The following is a 23677-nucleotide window of genomic DNA, read 5'->3' on the forward strand; positions in this document are numbered from 1 at the left end:
ACAATTCTCCTTTGCACCTGGAGGTTTTTCTGGAAAACAGGAAGTGCCAGATGAGTATGAAAACTTAATTTGAGGCAAAGAAGCCATGGGGTTTAATATCACCATACAAATGCGGAGTTAAGCGATATATATCATCGAAGTAGAAAAACAATTTCTGTGCACCTTCTGGCACTTAATATTCCTTAGAGTAGGGTCCCATGTGCTCCAGCTATTTTGTTATTTTGGAAATATAAATTCCACATTCCATCTTTGAGACAGTTTCTTATGCTATTCTGATGATGACATACACATGTCTCTGCATGTCCTTGACCAACCTCAAGAAGAAAAAGTCAAGCTACTCTCTTACTACAGAAAATCGCCAGGAGAGGGCTTTCCTCCTCTTCCTTTTTGTGGTCACAATGAGGGGGCGACTGCCGACTACCTGAGTGACAGACTCCCCAGGGGCAAGGCAGCTGCCACAACACCGCATGGGCAGCAGCAGAGTGCAGAAGTGTGTCATCTGGAGTGCAAGCCCACCCTGGACAATCCAGGCCCTTCTAAAGCACAGTAGGGCTCACATGCCCAGTGGAGTATGTGCTTGGCCATTCCATCTGCAGCTTGAACCCTGCTGGACTCCAGTTACTGGCCTGATAAGGTGTTTCTGACCGTGGATGTTATTGAAAATGTCCTGCCTTGAACTGACTGCCTTGAACCAAGTCGGGGCGCACCCCGGCAGCCCTCCTGGGACCCGCGTGAAGGACGACCAGCAGACAATAGTTCCCGCTGGGAACTGAGCCTTCTTCTCCCTCACTTTGCTCCTTATTTCCTCCCGCTTTCTTCTCTTGTCCTCCCTCAGCCCCCTCCTTCCTTCTGCCCCAGGGCCGGCAGCTCAGGGGGCCGGGGCCGGGGCGCCCATGTGGCTGTAGGAGTACCTGGACAGAGAGGCCCCGGTCGTCCTGCCCTCCTCCTCCTCCCCGGCCTCTGCTCTCGCGCCCGCGGGCCCAGGGTGCGGGCAGCAGGGGAAGGTGGCCATGAAGCCCAGGCGGAAGCGTCTGTTCATGAAGCAGTAGATGATGGGGTTGACGCAGGAGGAGGTGTAGGAGAGCAGGAGGATGAAGGAAATGGGGGTCCCCGAGAGCTGGCGCTCGGCGGAGGCCGTGTCGTAGGCCCGCCAGGCGTTGGCGCTGAAGATGGGCATCCAGCACAGGAAGAAGAGGACCACGATGACCATGAGCATGCGGATCACCCGCTTCTTGGCCATCAGGTTGGCCGCGGAGCTGCTGCTCCGGATGCGGCCGGCCCCGCCGCCGCCGCCGCCGCTGGACAGCCGCTGGAGCTCCAGCCGCCGTGGGTGCCGGGACCTCTGCAGGTAACACCCGTCGCTGTCCTCGTACCTGCCGCTGCCGCTGCCGGTGCTCGGCTTCCTTTCTGGGAGGGCAAGCGACATCGCTTACTGTTCAGGACGGGCCGTGCCACACAGAAGGCACGGGGCGCCACCCCCTCAGCAAGGGGTTCGATCCAACCCGGACTGGGTTGGCAGGCAGCCTCCGCCTGCCATAGGCTAAGCACTGACCTATGCTACTTTTTCCTGCAAACGAAAAGCTACTGAAACTAATAAGTAACGTATGCTCTATGACATACATCCTATATAAAAATAAAACAACGCTGTATATATGTGGATTATAAGGATTAAAAATGATTAAAGCATGCATATTCACACGCTTTTCCTCTCTTCCCTGGCTCCCCGGGGAACAGGTTCCTGCTTGCTCGGTAAGCTCCAGACTATGAGGATGAGATACTGAGCAAAAATGGACAGAAACCAACGAAGCTGCAGGGACTAAGTTGTGTACCTGATAAAGAACCAGGTGAAGAGATGGGGTGAGAAAGGGAAAAAGTTATGTCAACAGAGGTGTTGGGGTAAACTTTGTGGATAGTGGATTGTGATGATTGGGGATGGGGTGAGCCCTTGTGACAGCTGCAATGTGACAGTGAAGGGGGGAGACAGACCAGGGACTGGAGTTGCAATTAGCTTCAGTTGCTGAAGCGGGTCCCTTTGAACACAACAATACAGAAAGTCTGGTACACATAGGCCCTCACCTTCCAACGGGGGTCTGTGTGTATCATCTCATTTTATCCTACTCGGCAGCTTTTTGAAAGGAATGATTACTCCATCGCACAGATGAGGAAATCATGACACAGTCTGATAATATTTTTAAAAATCTCCAATATACTGTGGGTGTATCTAGTTACAGAAAACAAGTTGTTTGATCTTTGGCATAAACATACAGTGAAAAGATAGTTACCTCTCACAGACTTCTTCTGGCTAGCATCAAATTTTATTCCTTGGTAAAGTTCCAGAGAGATTAATCCATATGCCACCATCATCACGATTCCAGGAATAAGAAAGAGGATGAGTAACAGGAACGTGTGCCTAATAAAATAAAAAGAAATCCAATAATCAGCTATTCAGTATTTCAAACTCAGATGGGATGGAATAAATAGGGTTCATCTCCATTCAAACTGGTCTGAGCAAGCACAGTAATTACTAGCATTTAATGTCCTTGGAAATTCCATGTCTGGAGGTTCAACAATTAGAAGTTATTTACTTCTTTTCTTTCTTTTTTTTTCTCTCAGATGAAGTCTCTTATGAAGGACGAGTTTGGTATGATTCTGTGCCTGAAACAAGTCTACATATACAACTAATGAGAGCTTAAAAATAAGAATATGTGAACTTTATCTTAATAAAGCTGTTACTCAAAAAAAAAAAAAAAGAACCCCACAGAAACAAGAGCTTACATTCACTGAAGACTTATTAAATGTGTTATACACCAGGGTAAGCATTTTTTTATCCTCACCCGAGAACATTTTCGCATTTATCTTCAGATAGAATGGGAGGGAGAGAGCAAGGGAGAGAGAGAGAGAAACATTGATGTGAGAGAGACACATCGAATGGTTGCCACCCACATAACCCCAACCAGGGTTGGGGACAAACCACAACCAAGGTACATGCCCTTAGTGGGAACCGAACCCGGGACTCTGGTCTGTGGGCTGATGCTCTAACGGCTGAGCAAAACTGGCCAGGGCCAGGGTAAGCATTTTATATAGATATTACTACATTAAACTCCCTTAATAACCTGTGAGGTAGGGGCTGTTACCATAATGTCTACTTTACAGATAAGAAAACTGAGACTTAAAGAGATGTAAATAATTTGTCTCAAGTCACACAGCTAGTGGCAAAGGTGGGATTCAAACCCAGGTGACATGATTCTAGAACCTGTGTTGTTAAGTATATCAATATGCCACTTGTTGACTTTGTGAAAACAGATTAATCAAAAGCACAGGCAGAAACCATGGCAAGCCTCCTTGGTGTTGCCCAGCCTGGCATTCCGGCTGCCTGTGACGCACTGGCAAGGGGCACGCTCACTCCGGTGCCTGGTGGGGCAGAACTATGCGTTCTCTAAACAGATCGGAGTCCTGAACCATCACAGCCTCCTCTTTCATGAGACTGGCCCCTAAGTCACTTTGTAGCCTGGATGTGTACGCAATGAGGCCATAAAATTGTCAGAGGCTCAAGGTGGCTGGGCCATTTCTCATTTTGATTGGACATGTTTTGATAAGATTCCTTTTCAAGTTCCTCTCACTTGCAACATAATTCTGTGTGTGTGTGTGTGTGTGTGTGTGTGTGTGTGTGTGTGTGTTACAGGGTTGAAATGAGAGAAAAAGAAAAGGTAAGGCAAAGAAAGCAGACTATCTCAGTTCTGAGCATTTTTCAATGTCTAGCTCCCTGCTTATAAAACATGCTTCAAATTGGTAAACATAATACCCTGCATTTGTACAGCCTTTTAAAAGATATTTAATGACATTTTTATACACACACTCTCATTTGAATCTTAAGCCACCTGGTGAGGCAGATTAAAAATATCTATTGTATTAAAACCCTTGTATAGATAAAGAACTCTACCTTAGAGAGCTTAAGTGAACTTGTCTACCACTACCCAGCAAAGAAACAGGTGTTAGAATCTGGCCTTTTTATCTCCAGTCAAGTGCGCTGTGCAAGTATCATCGCTGCAGCTCTACAAAAAACCACATGGGGTCTAGGACTCATCCTCACTCTATCTTCAATTCTTGGAGAGTCATAGCCCCCAAATCACTTGGCCCTAACCTGCACTACATCATCAGGAAACACAGAGGCTCTATCTCTTCTCGGTTCGTGACTTTGAACGATTTACTTAACCTCTCCGCGTCCCGGTTTCCTCATCTGTAAAATGGGGACAATAACAGCACTTACGTTTTGAGAGGATTCATTGAGTGAACATACATATAGCATTGAAAACAAGCACTCTAGGAGTCTGTTATCACTATTGTCCTAGAAAGAGCTTAGACTGATCCTTCTCCAAATGTTTTCAGGAAACAGACCCCCCAGCCACTCTGGACAATACATTTGAGATTTTATAAAAACTTCAAAATCATGTCAAGCTATATCAAACAAACGAACACGAGGTAACCTTACCAGAACTGCTGCATAACATCACTTGGCAGCAGAAAGCGGCACATGTTCGCAGTCTGGTTGTTATTTTTGGTAAAAGGCACCAAGTTGCTATAAATTGGATATGGAGTCATGATGGCAAAGGAGAGGCACCAGGTAGCGGCGATCACCTTCAAAGCATGGGATTTCGTCTGCCAGACCCGCGACTGCAAGGGTTTGCAAATCGCACCGTATCTCTCCAGCGATATGGCGACCAGATTGAAAGTGGATACACTCACAGAGGTGCCTGGGGAGGAACAAAGAGGTCGGTTTTGTCGGGTCTGAAATCCAAAGTTTATTTGCATATTAGCTTAAGCATATCTGATCTACACGCGTTTGATATCAAAGGAAATTGCTCAGAGGCTAAGGCAATCTCATATATGTATATTTTTTTAAAAAATGATTTATTTCCAGCTTTGTTCCAAAAAAGGATTTAAGGAAGCAGTTAAAGAAATGTATTTGCAAATACATCTTATTGCCAATTTTCAGATAAGTATATTGGACTTTGATTACAACCTAACCTCTTCTTAGGCTGACTGTGCTCATTGCTCATTAATTAATAACTAGGCCCATTAAGCATGTTTCTAGCCCACGTAGGAGACTTTGGAGTAACCCACAGAAAAGCGCTAATGTTGGGCACGACCTGCATAGTTAAGTTGACCTTATCACCCACATTCTCAAGGACTGTGACTCCAAGAGGTCACTGGGGTCTGAGCTAAGGGCATTAAAACTCTTTCTAAAAATATCTAGTACAGACTGTAAGAGTGAAACATTCTAAATTTCAAAATGTAGTTTGTTGATGAAAACCCATAATAAAATAGGATGAAGAAGAAATACTCCATCCTATAGCTAAAGGTTTCTCTGGATGAGGACTAGTTTCTTCCTTCTTATTCTTCTTGCATTTCTGATTTTGTAGAATGAGTATGAATCATCAATACAGAAGACATCAAAACATCTCATTTAAAGTGATGTACCGAGGTATAGTAAAAAAAAAAGCTTAATTTTCCTTACTTTTTGTGTTTTTTATTTTTGTACTTATTCTAATGTCTTATCCCCTTACAATTCCCTTTAATTCTTCACCCATGAAGTCTGTCAATTCTCTGATTATATTTTACAATGACATTTTAAGCCTAAGGCTTCATCTGAGTTTGGGAGCAGAAGTTCTTAGCCTGGGGCCTTTTATGGACATAAATGACCTGAGACTATGTATAAAAGTGTTCGTTTCCTAGGGAGAATAGCCATAGTTTTTCTTAGAAACTAAATAAAACTGCAATCCTCAAACCATAAAATAAAAACTTGCGTTTGGAGACAGGCTTTGCGGTGGTTCCTGGACCTAAGAAGGCGATGACATTTAGATTAGAGCGTGTAGCCCGAAGTCCTCAGAGTCACGTGTGTACAATGGGTCCACAGTGACTACAGACCCACCCCCAGGCGAGCACTCCATCTTTTGACTACATAGCAGGAATTGAACGAATGTTAACTGTTAGCAGTAGCTTGAAGAGAATTCAGAATTAAGGGAAGAATTGAAATCACTGAAATCAGAAATTCAACAAAACCATTACACTATTGTAAGCACTTTCAGAATTATCTTGCTTTTTATTTCAGCTGTTTTTACACACATGTTTTATTGAGGTGAAATTCACATAACATAAAATTAACCATTTTATGGCATTTAACACATTTTAAATTTCCTTTCACATATTCTGGCTTAAGATTCTGAAATAATATTATTGTAAGGTATATACTGACCGCCCTTAAAGCCTACAGTGCTATGAAATGCTAGTTGTTATTATTGCTTCATTGTTTAACAGTGATCTTTTTCCTTTGTAATCTATCTTTATTTTCGAGGACTCGGACACAGAGTGACACTTTCCGGGTTACTTGTCCGTGGCACGCAGGCCAGGAATTCATCATCATTTTGTTAGTGCCGGATCCTGCTTCCTCAACTGGGAGAAATAACGGCTCTTTGAGCTTTCTGGTCACTGAAGACTGCCCCAGCCCAACTCGGTTCTGCGTATTTTGCAAGGCTTCTGTCAGAACAAAAACCAGCTCCCTCCCATTTTCCTCCTCTCCTCCTCCTCCCAATTCGTTTTCAGAACATCAGGGTCCAAGGCAATTGTGCAGACAAGGGACCCAGAGACGTGTGTGCGCAGCTCAGGGGGGCCAGGCAGCTGGCAGGGAGGCAGTGTGCTCACTTACCCTGTGGCGCCTACTGATCTGGGTTCAAGTCCCAGCTCTGTGGCTTACCACCTGTGTGTCCTTGGGCACATTATGAACCTCTCTGTGCCCCTGTTCCCTCCTCAGGGAGACAGTGAAAAATAACTGTACTTAGCATGTTTGGTCTATAAAATAAGATCACAGAAGTAAAAGTACTTAGCATAACATCAGGTGCAAAAAATGTTCTAAAAATATTAGTTCTTGTGATTCATCATCATCATCATTTTGATTGGCATAGGCAGAGAGTCACATATCTCAGTTAATCGGGGTCAACTTAGTGACCCCACAGCCCTTGTGAGCAAATTCAGCTCCCATGTAGGAGCAGAGGCCGCTCTCTGGGGGAACGGACTGGGAAGCGAGTCCTGACCAGGGAGTCTAGAGCTGTGATAACAGCGGCTTTCAAACAGCCCCTGTTTAAGCAACAACACAAAGAGCCCCTCTCTACCTCCCTCGCAACCCCAAAAGCCATGACTCAGGTTGGGTCAATCAACAGCTTCCAGAAAGTGACAAAGCAGCTTGTATCTCTCTTTCTACCAGAAACCAGCAAAACAAACCTCTTCTGTGGTTTCTCATCGACTTATTCCACTCTGAGAAACAGACCTCTGAAACGTATGACTGGGACGAACTTCTGGGGAGTTACGGGGATTGAACTACCCTAAATCCCGCACCCATGTCCTCGCACGTGGCCTTGCACAGCCAGATGTCTTGTCTTTCACACTCAGCAGGGCCCCTCCGCTGAGGCTACCAGGGGCTTGGGGAGGTCTGGGGCCGAGTGGGGTCTGGGGCGAGCTGCAGATATAGCCACCCGCAGCAACTCACCCATGAAGTAGGCAGTGGTCTTGCAGACAGCGCTGCCGAAGATGAAATCCTTGAGCAGGTTGGGGATGAGGTTGAAAGGCATGCAGAAGAGGCAGAGCATGAGGTCGCTGACGGCCAGGGACAGCAGGAAGATGTTGGTGACAGTCCTCATCCTCTTGTTTCGAATCAGCACCGTGATCACCAGCGTGTTCCCCAGCACGCTGAGCAGGAATATCAAGGAATACAAGAGAATCTGCACAGCTGGCTGCCACTCTGCAAAGAGTAACAGGCAGAAGACGGAGAGATGGAAGTTACGAGAGCAGAATGTTAAAACCTTAGCACATGAAGCCAACGGTTATTTCCTCCTGATCCCCCCCCCCCACACACACAGAGGTGTAATCATTGAACCCAACTGTTCCCAAACTGACAATATTCTGCAGAAACAAACTGAGGGGAGCAGAGTGATTCCATTGCTTCTCAGAGGTGGGTTTGTTAAAGGATCACTCGGGGAACCACTTTTTCTTAAGAACAAAGCTGCTCCAGTGAGTAGTGATTGTTTCTTTCCTAGCTGCTAAGCATTATCGAACCACTTCTTCATGCCGGATTTGCCCCGAGAAAAGGCGACAGCTAGACTGTGACAGCACCTTTTCTGCACTGCTGGTAAGTTGGGGATTCCGCACTTGCTTGTGGTGCCTTCTTGCTACACTTCAGCGCCTCCTCCCACTGCTTTTGTTCCCCCAAGTCCTGGACGTTAATCCCCATGCTCCCCGGGCGAACACTGTGAATATTTGACTCAGTTCTGCTTTCTGATCTCTTATCCAAACTTCTGAACAGATGACTCTATCCAGCCTGGTCTCATGAAGACGTGGTTATATTTTCTCTAGCAGCCTTGCCTTTGCTGATTTCTCCCTCAACTTACTAGTTTTCTGAATTAAAATGACAGTCTCTGCTGCCTACCTTTGGACGGATGGGGCTGATCCAAGAAGCAGAAAAGCGTCTCATTTTCGATGCCCAGCTCGCAGGGAGGAGGGATGTCGCTTCCATTCACGAGAAGGCTGTCCCCCACATCCATTCTTGCCTGCTGCTCTCCACCCAGTGCTGGCGAGCTGGTGAATTGCTCACTGTCACTCATTCCTCTAATGACCGGAGCGTCTCCCAGATGCGACCTGCGGTGGAGGGGCAGGGAGGGAGGGTTCTCCAGGTGTGGGCTTTTCCAGCCATTCCTAAAGGAGACTTGAGTTCTCTGCACTCGGTCCAGCGAGGCGTTTGCACTCCTGACTTGGAAGAGGCAGCCAATGTAAGCCAAGCCCACTCCACCTTCCAGGCCCACCCCTCCTGTTCCTGGGCCAGCCGTGGGGCCCCGAGCGCAACCTGACGGTGAGTTAACCCTTCCCAAGTGTCGCTGCTTTGACACACACGTGGACACACACATGCATGGACACAAGCACACACACTCCCCCGGTCCCTCTCTTCCCTGCATAGGAACCTGTCACCATCCCAGACACGGGCAGAATGAGGCCCACACCGGCTGTGCGAGACAGGAACAATTAACAGGGTAACAGATATGATAATGCAGACCATCAAGACTAAAGGACACAGAGGGACTGCATTTCTACCTCCTTATAGAAAAGCAATTAGTGCCTTTTTAGCTTTGGAAACATGCCCAGCAATGTGTGTGCATATAACTGCCGGCTGGTTGTTAAGTCGTTACCAACCACAGTGTTACTTCTTGCGCTCTCTGCGTTTGTTAACAGAAAGGAGGGGTTACTTTTAAATATAGGTTCCTGGATCCTCATTACAAAAAAGTTTGCAAGATTTCCCATTCGTTTATTTATGTATTTACTGGTTCATTCATTCAGCACATATTCATTGAGAGTCAACCATTCGCCAAGCACTTTTCTAGGCACATAAGCAAACAATGAACAAGATTATTTCAGAGAGTGTTAAGCACCACAAAGGAAGTAAAGCAGGAAGATGTGATAGAGAAGAATGGATTGAGGGTACTAATTTAGATGGAGGGGTCAGGAAAGGCCTCCTGGAGGAGAGGGCTGTGATCTGAGACCTGGTGACAAGGAGAAGGAAGCTCATGAAGATCTGGAGAAAGCATCTTCTAAGCAGGAGGAACAGCATTTTTGGCAGAGGTCACAGCAAGTGCAAAGGCCCTGAGGTGGGAATAAGCTTGGCCTGTTTGAGGAAGGGATAGAAATAGGATTGAATGAGGGTCAAATAGTGGGAGATGAGATTAGAGGGGGGGATGGACCCAGGGGTCTGGGTTTTCCATGATGCTCTGTGGTGTTTGAAAGTCCCATAGTGCCCATCCTACAGAGGGGCCCCTCAGTTCCCTCTGGGAAAGCAGACAACAGTAGAACTCCTGTTGTGGACATCTGCTTGGCTGGGTTGAAGCTCGGTCTATTTGCTTGGTCCTCTGGGTCCTCTTATGTACTGACAACCCTATCAGATTTCCTGCTAGACACAGATGGACTTACTGACATTTTCACATCAAGGCTCAGATGCGGGGCTGGGAGCCAGAGTGTTGCCCCTTTTCTTTGTAACCATGAATATCTCATGTTCCAGGCACATAGTCATGGGAACCAGAAGTGGAAGGAACATTGGAGAAGGAGTCAGTGGTTATTAAGGGACAGGTTGTAGGGTTAGACAGGCCTGTGATAAAATCAGGTCTCACTGGTTACCTGCTGGGAACCAGGCACCTTTCTTAACTTCTCTGACTCATGTTCTTCTTCTATTTAATGGGGACAAAAATGACTTCATAGATATTTGTTATGGAGATTGATGGCCTCAGTCAGGGCAGTGCCTGACACACAGAAAGTGTTCAATAAGGCACAGATAATATTAATAGCCATCTAATAGTAATCATTATTTATTTTATGCACAAGGAAACTGAGACTCAGAGTGGCCATGTGATTGGCTGGTGAGAACCAGCAGGGGATGCCCCGTGTGGACTGGCCAATCCTGTCCTCACACCACCTCCTGCGGCGTGGAGGTGCCTTCATTATTCTAGTATCGTGTAGGCAGCTTGGAGCCAGGATTCCTGTCTCTGTGTCTCCTTCCAGCCTCTTGTCCTGTTGGCTGAATCTTCCCAGTATGCAGCTGGATACGGACTCCACCCACTCGGAGGGGACACAGTGCAGCACCGTCCTTCTCTGGGGAGGGATAAACATTCAGGTGCAGCTACATTTCACCCACTGCCCTTCCCAGCGGCTGACTGCTTCATCTGGGCAGCCATCACCTCCACAGAGGGCCTCCTAGGGACAGTCATCAAGCCATCAGCAGTTGCTTCCACAGCTGTGGGGAGCCTGCTGCTGCGGGTCCAAGAACAGAGATGCAGAGGACTCAGGCTCCCCGTGCCCTGAACTGAAACAGCTCAATTAGGAACGTTTCTTCCTCCCTTTCTTCTCTGCCCTCCTCCCTCCCTCCTTTCCTCCCTCCCTCCTTCTCTCCATTCCTTTCCTCTCTTCACATTCCAATTCCATTCTGTTGATGGGTGGGCAGGCATGGAGGGGGAATGTAGGAGGGCGGTGGTAGAGGTTTGCAGACTCACAAGGAGCGTGTGCACATGTGTGTGCTCTGCTTTACAAGCATTAGTGCACATGTGAATGCCCGGTTAGTGGTTACAGGATGTGGGTGTCCAGGCTCCCCATCCAGAGGCACGGAGTCTGCATGTTTACCCTGCATCCCCGGTGATGCCGTGATTCGAGCCAGTGATCGCAGGATCACCTTTCAGGAAGCTCCCTGGAAGTCATTCAAGCGTGAGCACAGGTGTCAGACAGCAGGACCCTAAGCCTGTTTTTTTCCACCAGCCATGGGACATGAGCAAATGGCTTCACCTTTCTGAGGCTCAGCTTGCACATCTGCAGAACGTCTGGAACTTAACTCAGTGCTGCCTGTACACCAAGTCACATAGGGAAAGTGCAGCTATGCCTGGAACACAGCACAAAATTGTTATTCTTAGTGGATTAAGATTAATTCTAGGAATGCTCTGTTTACTCCCTTGATCACGGCCAGGTTAAGAACCCTAGCACAGTGTCTGGCATATGGTATGTGTTGGGAAAATATAAATGAATAAAGGACAAAATATTAGGAGAGCCAATATTTCATTGCTTATTATACCCTTTTATAACATTATTGCATTGGCTTTCTTTCCTGGCCAACTCTAAATTTTTCACGGAGTTTCTGAGCCAGGGTTACTATAGATTTACAGTGGAAAGGAGAGAATGCCGAAGACAAACGCAAGGGCTTTCAAGGGAAGAGGTGATGCATTTTCCGGGATGTTGGACTTATTTCACTCCTCAGCACACACTTACCGAACACCTAGGGCCAGGCATGGCGCCAGGTGCTCAGGGTAAGCCATGAGCAAAGTAGATGGAAATCTTGCCCTCATGCCATTCTCAGTCCACCGCCGGAGACTGGCAATATGTAGACTGGGCAGCATGGAAGTGCCCTTCTCGCCTCGGAGCCCTGTCCTCTGACTGGGCACTGTTCCAGGCAAAGTGATAAAAAGTTACTAAATGGAGTTGGAATGATGTTAGTGCCGCCTCTCTCTCCAGGACACTCAGCTCTGGGTGGAGCGTGAGCCCGGTGCCTCCTCCAGTCTACAAAAGCCCCTTGGGTGTTGGGGATGCATCTTTGGCCCCTACTACCCTAGAAGGACAGAACACAAGCAATGTCAGTGGGTTCCTGGCGAAGGAAGTTTGTAGCTGCTCCTCAAACCATTCTCCATCTTAAAAAACAATTATTCAAAGACACCTACAAGATTGGTATGTGTGTTTTCCTCATTATAACATGAATCACATGCTCACTGCAAACTTTTTTTTGAAATGACAAGTATATAAGTATAAATATAACACAAATTTCAGGGCTCCACTTGACTTATTTTTTAATTTAATTTTTCAAAGACAGTTGACATTCAATATTAGTTTGTATTAGTTTCGGGTGAACAGCATAGTAGTTAGATAATCATGCACTTTACAAAGTGTTTCCCTGATGTTTCCAGTACCCAGCTGGCACCATACATAGTTATTAATTGTTAACTAAATTCCCTGCGTTATACTTTACATTCCTGTAAGTATTTTCTAACTACCAGTTTGTACTTCTTAATCCCTTCACCTTTTTTACCCAGCCCCCCCAACCCCCTCTCTCTGTCAACCATTGGTCTGTGTTCTGCATCTATGAGTCTGTTTCAGTTTTGCTTGTTTATTTTGTTCCTTAGATTCCACATATAAGTGTAATCACATGGTACTTGTCTTTCTCTGTCTGACATGTCACTTAGCATGATACCCTCTGGGTCCATCCATGCTGCACGTGACTTATTCTTCATGTGGCACCATTTTCAGAGACACACAGTCCACAAGTCAGCGGTAGTTAGTAAGTAATTGCATACTGCAGGGCAGCCTGACATTTTTAAACATCCTCCTGGGCAATTTCTCCCCATCTGCAGCTCAGACTGTTGCTCTCTAAGTTCCTTATTCTCCATTCTCTTCCCAGACTCACCCAGACTGTGGCTTGTTAGCATCTTCCTCTTTTTCTTCCTCTGACTGCCTCAGACTTTGGGAAGTGACCGACGGGACTTCCCTCCCCCCTCCCCCTGCGCTGGCCACACTGGGTTACTCTGGAGGGGGACAAGCTGAGGTTCTGGGGCACCCCTGCTCCCCATGGAGGACTGTGTGTGATTGCCCCCTGGAGTTCTTCTCCCACTGGCTGCCCTTTTGGAAGACATTATAATGGATTATTTCTGATTAATTAAAAAACCCCTCCTTGCTAGAGAGGAGAGCAAGCTCCATGTCTGTCTGACGAGGCTGTCACTTAGCAGGCCCCAGCTGGGTTCGAGCAAGGAGCTGTGTCTCTCAGTCTGCAGTTCCTTCCCTGGGAAATGGGTTAACACCTACCACCTACCTCCGCGGGCTGCTGGGACGGTGCATGTTACGATGTGTGTAAAGCACCCAGTGGAGGGTTTGGCATGTCATACGGCCTCAGAAAAGGATGATGATGACACTTTACCATGTTTCATGTTGATAGGAACATTAAAATCATCCTTAACACCAATGCTTCAAGGTAACATTTATTAAAGGTTTGGTGAATATCCTTCCAGCCTTTTCCTCTAACTACATTTTTTTTTTAAAAAAGCAAATTTGGAATCATACTCTATTTATGATATTTATCTTACGACTTTTTGAAAATGTATTTTTAAGTTAATTTCCCCCTCAAACTGAGATGTATAGCTTTAGCAGCATTCTGAAAAAAAAGTGTTTATTTTTTTTTAAAAAGAAGAAAGCAAAATCATCTACAACCTCATCATCCAGAGGATTTAAAACATGTTTGACATGGGTACTCTTTTGTGTGGTTATTTTTTTCACTTAGTATGATTTCATCATTACATTTCAGTACTTTTCTATCATGTTAGTTATGTCTATTATTATTATTTTTAATTTTTTATTTTATTTTTGTTACAGATGTTATTTCATTAAGAGTATGCAGTTCAATTTACTAAAATACTTCTATACAGTTGGATATTTAGACATTCTTTTTAGCCTCTGATTTTATGTGACACTGTAGTGAACACTTGTGCACACTTCTTTAAAAAGTATTTTTCAAATTTGCAATTATAGTTGACATTCAATATCATATTAGTTTTAGATGTATGACCCCATGATTAGACATTTATTAACTAACTAAGCGGTCACCCTAATAAATCTAGTATCCATGGCTACCATATATGGTTATTATAATATATTGACTGTATTCCCTGTCTCATGACTATTCTGTAACTACTAATTTGTACTTCTTATTCCCTTCACCATTTTCACCGACCCCCTCTAACCCCACCCCTCAATTTGGCAACCATCAAAATGTTCTTTGTATCTGTTTCTGTTCTTCTTGATCATTTATTTTGTTTTTAAGATTCAACATGTAAGTGAAATCATATGGTATTTGTCTTTGTCTGTCTGACTTATTTCACTCAGCACAATAGGTCCATCCACGTTGTTGCAGATGGCAAGATTTCCTTCTTTTTTATGGCTGAGTCACATTGCATTGTATATATGCACCACTTCTTTTTTATCTATTTATCTGTTGATGGACACTTAGGTTGTTTCCATATCTTGGCTATTGTACATAATGCTGCAATAAACGTATGGATGTATATGTCTTTTGATTTAATGTTTTGGGTTTCTTTGGATAAATACCCAGAAGTGGAATTGCTGAGTCCTTCTTTGCCTCTTGTTATAAGCTTTGTTTTAAAGTCTCATTTTATCTGGTTTAAGTACTGCTACCCCAGCTTTTCTGGGTGTTTGTTTTCATTTTCATGAAATATTTTTTCCATTTCTTTCCATTCAGTCTGTGTGTGTCTTTCCATCTGAAGTGAGTCTCCTATAGACAGCATATGTAAGGGTCTTGTTTTGTTATCCATTTGGCCACTGTATATCTTTTGATTGGGGCACTTAATCCATTTGCATTTAAAGTAATTGTTGACAGAGATGTATTTATTGCCATTTTATTATTCATATTTTTTCTTTTACTTCTTAAAGAAGACCTTTAACATTTTTTAAAATATGTTTCTATTGATCTTTTAATTTTTATTTTTATAATTTTTATTAATTTATTTTTGTTACAGATGTTTCTCCTTTCTCCCCCCATTGACACCCTCCTCCCGATCTACTCCCTCCCCTGGCATTGATGTCCATGTCCATTGGCTATGCACACATGCATACAAGTTCTGGGGTTTACCTCTTTTCTCCCCGCCATCTTCCTCTTCTGAGGTTTGTCAGTCTGAACCCTACTTCTATGTCTCTGGATCTATTTTGTTCATCAGCTTGTATTGTTCATTATATTCCACAAATGAGTGAGATCATGTGATATTTGTCTTTCTCTGATTAGCTTATTTTGCTTAGCATAAAACTCTCCAGGTCCCTCCATGTCATCTCAAAGGATAAGAGATCTTTCTTTTTTACAGCTGCATAGTATTCTATTGTGTATATATACCACAGCTTTTTTTTATCCACTCATCTATTGATAGATGCTTGGGCTGTTTCCAGATCTTAGCAATTGTAAATAGTGTTGCTATGAACATAGGGATACATATATTCTTTCTAATTGGTGTTTCAGGCTTCTTAGAGTATATTCCTAGAAGTGGGATCACTGGGTCAAATGGCAGTTCAATTTTTAATTTTTTGAGGTAACACAATAGTGTTTTCCATAGTGGCTGCACCAGTCTGATTCCCACCAGCAGTGTACTAGAGTCCTCTTTCCTCCACACTCTCGACAACACTTGTTGTTTGATGATTTGTTGATGGTGGCTCTTCTGGCAGGTATGAGTGATACCTCATAGTCATTTTAATTTGTATCTCTCTCATGATTAGTGACATCGAGCATTTCTTCATATGTCTCTTGGCCATATGTATGTCCTCTTTGGAGAGGTGTCTATTTAGGTCCTCTGCCCATTTTTTAATTGGATTCTTTGTCTTTCTTTTGTTGAGTTGTATGAGTACTCTATATATTTTGGAAATTATCCCCTTATCTGATGTATCTTTAACATTTCTTATAGTACTAGTTTGGTGGTGATGAACTTCTTTAGATTTTTCTTGTCTGGGAAACTCTTCAACTGTCCTATCTAAATGATAGCTTTGCAGGGTAGAGTAATCTTGGTTTTAGGTCTTTGCTTTTCATCACTTTAAATATTTCTTGCCACCGTGGAGGATCAGCTGTGCAGCAGCTCACTCCATAGAGCAGGACTTACTTCAGTGGGACTCTGGTGCCCACTGTGTCTGCCCCTTGAGTGTGTCACTTGTGGAGGTTGTTGGGTAGTGCTTCAATGTGGTCTGAAGTTTTCCACCAGGTACACTGGCTCTGGGGCTTCCCTGGAGATGCAGAACAAGGTTAGCCACCTGTGTTCTACCAGGGGCCACCCAGCATGAACTATGAAGCAATCTTCAGATGGCTGCTACTTGTGGTGGACTTGGAGGTGCCTAGGAGAGGCCAAGCTGTAAACCAAGGCTAGCTGCTGCTAGTGCCAGGCCTGGGGCCACTTAGCAGGAGGTATGCCAAGGCCAGATGTTGCTTGTTTGAGAGACTTCAGGAAAGTTTATATCATGAGCCAAGACAGGCTGTTTGCAGGAAAAAGTCATTGGAAACGGGTTGGGTGGGCCTGAAAGTTGGGTGAGCCAGGGTCTCAGAATCACCAGGAGAGGGCAGATGGTGTTAGCCAGGTTGATGGAAGCTCAGATATGGCACCTGTCAGCTGTTTCTGTTGTGGGTGAGAGGTTCAGCAAAGGAATAATGGACTTTGCCAGCACTTCTGTTGGGGAGAAAGCTGCTCCCCCCACATCTTGTTCTGATGCCTGATAATTCTGTTCTTCTTTGTATGTCCTTGGTTTATTTCAAGTAGCTGCTCCAGCGCTGGAGCTCAGAGAGAGTGAGTCCAGGTAAGTCAGTGCATGGGCTCTTTAAGAGGATGTCTGGGACTCCAGAGACTTCTGTCTCACTCAGCCAAAATCCCCACTGGTTTTGACCACTAGTAGTTATGGGGACCTGTCTTCTTGGCACTGAAACCCTAAGCTGGGGGGCGTAGTGTGGGGCTGAAACCCTTGCTCCTTAGCAGGGACCTCTGCAGCTAAAATATCCCTCCTGATTTTTCACCACCACATGTGGCTGTGGGGCCAGCCCATTCCACGTCTCCATCCCACCCAACAGTTTCTTTGTGGCCTATTCTTTATGTCCTTGGTTATAGGACATCTGCTCAGCTGTATTTCAGGTGGTTTCAAATGATGATTGTTCTGTACTTTAGTTGTAATTTTGATGTTGTTGTGGGAGGTTCCAAGTGCAGTTTATCTATGGGCCAACTTGAGCGGAACTCCCTCGTACACACATTTCCTGGCATCTGGTGTACTTCAGTGACGTCAGGGCTGCCATCACACGGCTCCAAGGTCAGTGTGCACTGCCCTGCCTGGCGTTCACATCTGCTATGTGGCCGAGACTGATGTCTTGTTTTTTTCTTGCGATGAAGATAAATGTCTTCAATCTGGCTGGTTTGGCTCAGTAGTTAAAGCGTCAGTCTGTGGACTGAAGTGTCGTGGGTTTGATTCCCGTCAAGGGCACATACCTGGGTTGCAGGTTCGATCCCAGTGTGGGAGGCAACCAATCGATGTGTCTCTTTCACGTTGATGTTTCTCTCTCTTTCCCTCCCTCCCTCCCTTCTACTCTCTCTCTAAAAAATATATATATATACATATATATATATCTTCAGTTTTTAAATTTTATCTCCACTGCTGTACCCCTAGTCCATGTGACCCTCATCTCTCACATGGAGAGATGTTGTGCCCTCTTAACAGATCTCCCTACTTTCCCTTTGACTCCTCCAATCTCTTCTCCATGCAACAGCCCAAGCGGTGTTTTAAAACATAGCCCAGAATGTCACTGCCCACCTGAAACCCTCCCGCACAGCCCAGGGAGGCCCTGCCTGGAGGGCCCTGCTCCCTCCATGGCTTCATCTTGCACTCTTCCCCATTTGTGTGTTCCAGACATAGTGTCTCCCCTCCTGTGCCCTGCTCCTGGCCCCTGCTCCTGGCCCACCCCCTGGAGGCTTTGAATACATCATTCTCTCTGCCGGGGCTGTTCTGCTTGCTTTCTCGCTCTCACTGACCCCTACCCGCTGATGCCACCTTCTCAGGGAAACCTCTCCTCGGACCCAGACGAGAACAAACTTCCCTGTCGGATGTTCACATGGCTCCCAGGTCTCTTCTTTCGCCAACTCTGCACGTACATAGCTCTTACTGTGGTTTGTAATGTTGCAGTTGTGTGATTGCTGTGTCATTATCTTCTCCCCACGAGCCTGAAGCGTCATGAAAACAAGAGCCATGTCTGTTTGGCAGATTACTGTAGTGACTCCTCAATGTGAGCAGCCAGCACCATTCCCTTAAAACCTCTATGTCCATATTATTTATTATTACAATTTCCTTTTGCAGATGAGGAAGATAAGTCTTAAGGAAACCGTAAATGCAGCATCAGTATTTACACCCAAGTCAGATTGGTGCCAATATCGATGCCTATTTCATTACACACTGCAGCATAAACGCCACCATAACTATTCCCAGAGTCTGATGGGAACAGAGATTGACAACTTTCTTACTCCCACTCCTGTCTGGTCCTAAGCACAGTGTAGGAGTGGTGGTGTGTGTATCTTTAAGACCCAAGGGCATGAATCGCAGATTGGAACTTTATAATGTAGGACAGACACTGGAGGAGACACTGGAGGAGGGAGGCTGCAGTGATTTGAGAGTCAGCAGAAAGACAAAAGGAATAGCTTAGAATTTTCCCACTCTTTCTTAGGGTCTCCAAGGAGCACCCAGAGCAGGACACCAAGAGGCAACTGCTGTGTGGTGAACACGCAAAGACACCAGTGTGTGTCCTTATGAGCCACCTCCACGATCTGATGTGACCCTCGACTTCCATCTTTCTGATGGAAGGAACTCCCCAGTTCCTTGTCTGAAGTACAGGTCATCATATGAACCTCACAGGGAAATGTGATGGCGCATGTGTGTGAAAGTTCTGTCTGAACTCTAGAGAGATGTGGGAGTGATAAAAGCACCGTTTATTGAACACAAACACTCCCTTAGATGTTTTATTCTGTCGTTTCTATTCCTCATGCAACCTCATGAGGTGGCTTTTGTGATCCCATTTTACCCACGAGGAAACTAAGAGTCCCAAGAATTGGATCTGCTGCCCCACCAGGGCGCATCCTCGGTTACGTGCGGGAGAGCTCAAAGCAGGCCTCACGCACACCTACAGGCTATTCTCTCATTTGGTTCCCTGGCAACACCTTTCACTTTATCTCCCACCCTGGGTCCCACCGTGGACATGTGCTACCCTTGCAACCACTGGAATCCCTTCGTGAGAATGTCACAGTCCACGGAAAGGACACTGTTTCCATATCTCACCACCATGGTCAGTTTATGGGCATCAGCATGCAGAGGTGGGAACCGAGTAGCCAGATGGCTCTTGGGCCAGCACCTCAGAAAGCCTCCCATGAAGAGTTCCCCTGGCTCTGGTCCTCAGCCCATCCAAAGGCCCACCTGGCTCTCCGTGCCCCTGCTGTCCTGCTGCGCCCCCTCAGCCAGTGCCTTTCTCCTCTCGAAGTTGCAAGACAAAATTCCTCAGGAACATCAGTGTGTGCAGGGAGCTGGACGTACCTCTCTGGAGGTGTCGAAGAGGTCGGGGTCTCACCTCTGCCAGCCAAACGTCCTACTACATCATCATTATCATCATGGTTCAGTAATGTGTTGTGATTAGGCCAGGAGGAGGCTGTGGCACACTGTTAGGTCACTCAAAAAACCGGGGTTCACATGCCTGGAGGTGTGGGGAACCAGCAACATCACTCTTACGGGAACCTTTTAGAGAGCTGTGCCCAACTGGCATCTGACCCACCCGCGTCCACTTGCTATTTTGGGATAGTAACAGCTACCAAATCCATTAACTGGACTAAAAGTGGAAGCAATTGGAAGCACAAGTGCCTTGAAATGTTTAAGCACCATGATGCTGATCTGGCCTAATTACTGCAGAAAGTAGAGTCAGAACAAGACTCGATCTCAGCCCCCTTCACGGACCAATACATGGAAGGAGAAATGTCAGACTTAAGGATTCAAAATGATACTTTCTATGCTTGTCAATGATCACATTTTTGATTTGGAATTCGGTTACCTTAGACAGGCGCTAACAGGTCACAGAGTGACTGCAGCACCCAGCCGCCAGCCTGAGCTTCCTCTGTGATGTAATTCACAGTCGGTCTGTTTCCACCTGAGCACCGTCCCGGAGGGCAGGCGCGCCAGCCCTGTTTGCTGCAATTACGGCTCCAGCTGTTCCTACAACGTCTAGTGCATTAGAAACATTCTCTAAGTGTTTGCTGTGTAAAAAGGCTGAACAGATGGACGATTGATGTCATTGGATGTCCTTTTACCATTCTTATAGATGGAAGAAAATTTAGATGTCTGAAATGGTGGGATTTTCCAGACTGGATGGAATCATCTCCCTTATTTTACTTGTGATATAACTGTTTTTGAGAACTTAAGTTTGTTGAATGACGTGCTCTTTCCAAACCATTAATAATAGCAGCAGCAACAACAAAATAACGATAGCTAAAATGTACTGACTTCTGTTTCAAGAGCTTTGTAACACATTGACACGTAACCCTCACATCCACCCGTGAACTGGAAATGCCATGACCCTCATTTTCCAGAGAGGCTGAATAGTTCCCAAGGCCACAAAGGAACGTATGCTCCACTGAAGCTGTTCTTGACCTTCTTTGGGTCTTGACTCCCTCTTAGGTATCTAATATTATGACTCTCCACCTGAGAAGAAATGGACACTCCTCAAAACACACAGTTATGCACACAGTTTCAGGAAGACTATGGACTTGCTGACATCTAACCAGAAATAATAGGTTAGGACCAATGAGACAATGTCTTGAGGCTCTGGAATCAGATATACTTGGTTTCTTTCTCTTTTTAAAAAGTATTAATCATTAATTAAATAATAAAGGAGCACATATTCTTTAGCGAAATCCAAACAGTAGAGGTAATGTCTAAATTCCCTTTGGCCAGTGAATTCCAGGACCGTTCCTAAGAGTGATCATTGTTATCAGTTTATGCGATATCCTTCTTCTGTACATTAAATACCTATCTACTTACCTATGGAAATTATTTGGTATGATTGTATATACGAAAATGATGCTGCATTGCATCCTTTTTTCCCTGCAACTTGCTTTTTTTCACTTAAGAATCATCTTGGAGGTTTTTCAGCCCATATAGATCTGCCATGTTCTTTATTTTTAAAAAAATGTTTTTATTGATTTTTTTTTAGAGAGAGAGGACAAGAGAGAGAGAGAAAAATATTGATATGAGAAAGATACATCAATTGGTTGTTTTGCATTCCCCTACTGGGAATCGAGCCCGAAACCCGGGCATGTGCCCTGACCAGAAATGGAACTGTGACCTGTTAATCCATGGGATGATGTTCAATGCACTGAGCCACACCGGCAGAGCAAATCTGCCACGTTCTTTTATTTATTTATTTTTTATTCTCACCTGAGGACATTTTTTCCATTTTTTGTTCAGATAGAGTGGGAGGGAGAGAGAGGAAAAGAGAGAGAGAGAAACATCGATGTGAAAGGGACACATCGCGTGGCTGCCGCCTGCACGACCCAACCAGGGTCAGGGACAAACTGCAACCGAGGTATGTGCCCCTAGCGGGAACCGAACCCAGGTCTCTCTGGACCGCAGGCCGACGCTCTACAGCTGAGCCAAACTGGCCAGGGCTGCCATGTTCTTTTAAATTACTGTGTAGTAGTCTGTATCTGGGATATGCCACACTATTACCATTTTCTTAAGTGACTTTGGTTTGTTTCTAGATTTTTACTCCTGCAGACAAAACCACTTTTTTGTGGTTTTACATATATTTCTTAAGCCCATGAGCCGGTGTTTGTCTAGAACACCAAAACTCTGGTATTGCTGGGTCATAGCATAGCATAGCATTTTTTTTAAAAAGCTCTTATTATTTTTATAATATTTTTTCTTTATTGATTTTAGACAGAGAGGATGGGGGGGGAGAGAGAGAGAGAAACATCGATGAGAGAGAACTTTGATTGGCCTCCTCCTGCATGCCCCCCACTGGGGTTTAGGCCCACAACCTGGGCTTGTGCCTTGACTGCGAATTGAACTGGCGACCTCTTGGTGCATGGGTTGATGCTCAGAATATGTGCATTTTTAAAAAATACAAAATACACCACCACATTTTCCGGGAGAATGGAAGTGCCAATCTTTTTCTTCCCACATCGTGCAGGATCCATATTTATCCACATGCAACCATTACTTTGATCAATCTTTCCAATTGTCCCCAATCTGATGGAAGAAAAATGGCATTTTGTTTTTGTTTGCATTTTTTATTACCAGTCATATTGAGCATCTTTTTGTATTTTGTTAATCACTTGTATTTTTTTGTGTGTGAATTACCTACTCATTTTTTGCTCATTTTCCCATGCATTTTCTGAGATTTCTATTATATTCTGATACTAGACATTTATTAACTATGTTAAATATATTTTCCTCTCAATCTATCTCTTGTGCTTGTAATATATACATTGTATTGGAATCCTGGCACTAACTTTGATTTTCTGAAAGACTTAAATAAATACTTACCTCTCTGGACTTTAGAATTCTCATGTGCAAAATGAAAGTAAGCATTTACCTTTAGGGTTGTTAATAGAATTAAATGAGATAATGACTATAAAATGCTTGGCCCAGTGCCTGCCATATAGTTAGTGCTCAAAAAGTAATTATTATTTGTTGTAATCTTTAAAAGATTTTTCCATATATGAGCCAAAATAATGTCTACCTTCAACGTAAACCCATTGCCTATAGATCTACTTTTTACAGGAAACAAAAATGAAAGTCTGAAAGAATGAATTAGTAGAAAAAAACATCACATCTGATTTTAGTTTATCATTCCTACAATAGGTCTATTTTTTTTTTTTTTTTTTCACTTCTAGCCAGTTTTGTAGAAATCAAATTGTTAGCACAGCAGGAGAAGGCCTGAATAGAAGTAAAATTCAGTTTTCATTGAAAAAAACTTTTAAAGCAAATTTATAAAAAAATTTTCATAACAGCCTGGCAAAGATGCAGGGACACCTTGTCTTCCTCTTCCCCCTGTAACATCACCTACAAAATCATTTTTCCTAAAACCACACATTAGTTCTGAGAGACCAAACAGTTCCTCTGAATCTGAGTGATCGTAAGACTCTTCGTATGACCATGCTTTGCAGGTTACAGACCTTTTTATGAACTTGATTCCTCCCCCAAAAACTCTAAAATAGTTGAGGCAGGAAGACCTACTTCCTCCAAACTTCCAAGTGGGGAAAGAGGCTCTGAGGACAAAGCCACCCATGATCTTCTCCGTCTGACTTAGGGTTCCTCCTAGGCATCGCCGTCCCACCGTGCACACATCTCTACCAGACTATGTTCAGTCATGCAGAATAGCCTTGGCTGTCTCTACTAGATGAGTTTCTTGTGAGCAGAAACTCTGCTTTCTCTGTGTGCATCCTTAATTCCTGTCCAGCAGGTATGAAACAACGGATAGATGGGTGGATGGATGGATGGATGT

General features: G+C 44.7%; 1 protein-coding gene across 1 annotated transcript; it reads right to left on the reverse strand.

Annotated features, from left to right (window-relative positions):
- Window positions 1-640: 640 nt before the first annotated feature.
- CCKAR (cholecystokinin A receptor) lies at window positions 641-8772 on the reverse strand. The gene is made up of 5 exons (XM_036278354.1): window positions 8477-8772; window positions 7541-7792; window positions 4490-4751; window positions 2283-2410; window positions 641-1407 (listed from the first exon to the last, which is right to left on the reverse strand). Exons 1-5 carry the CDS (start codon window positions 8649-8651, stop codon window positions 869-871), a joined length of 1356 nt encoding a protein of 451 aa, XP_036134247.1. The 5' UTR covers window positions 8652-8772; the 3' UTR covers window positions 641-868.
- Window positions 8773-23677: the final 14905 nt, after the last annotated feature.

The sequence above is a fragment of the Molossus molossus genome, unplaced genomic scaffold, assembly GCF_014108415.1.
Source record: "Molossus molossus isolate mMolMol1 unplaced genomic scaffold, mMolMol1.p scaffold_m16_p_1, whole genome shotgun sequence".
Taxonomy (NCBI): Eukaryota; Metazoa; Chordata; class Mammalia; order Chiroptera; family Molossidae; genus Molossus; species Molossus molossus.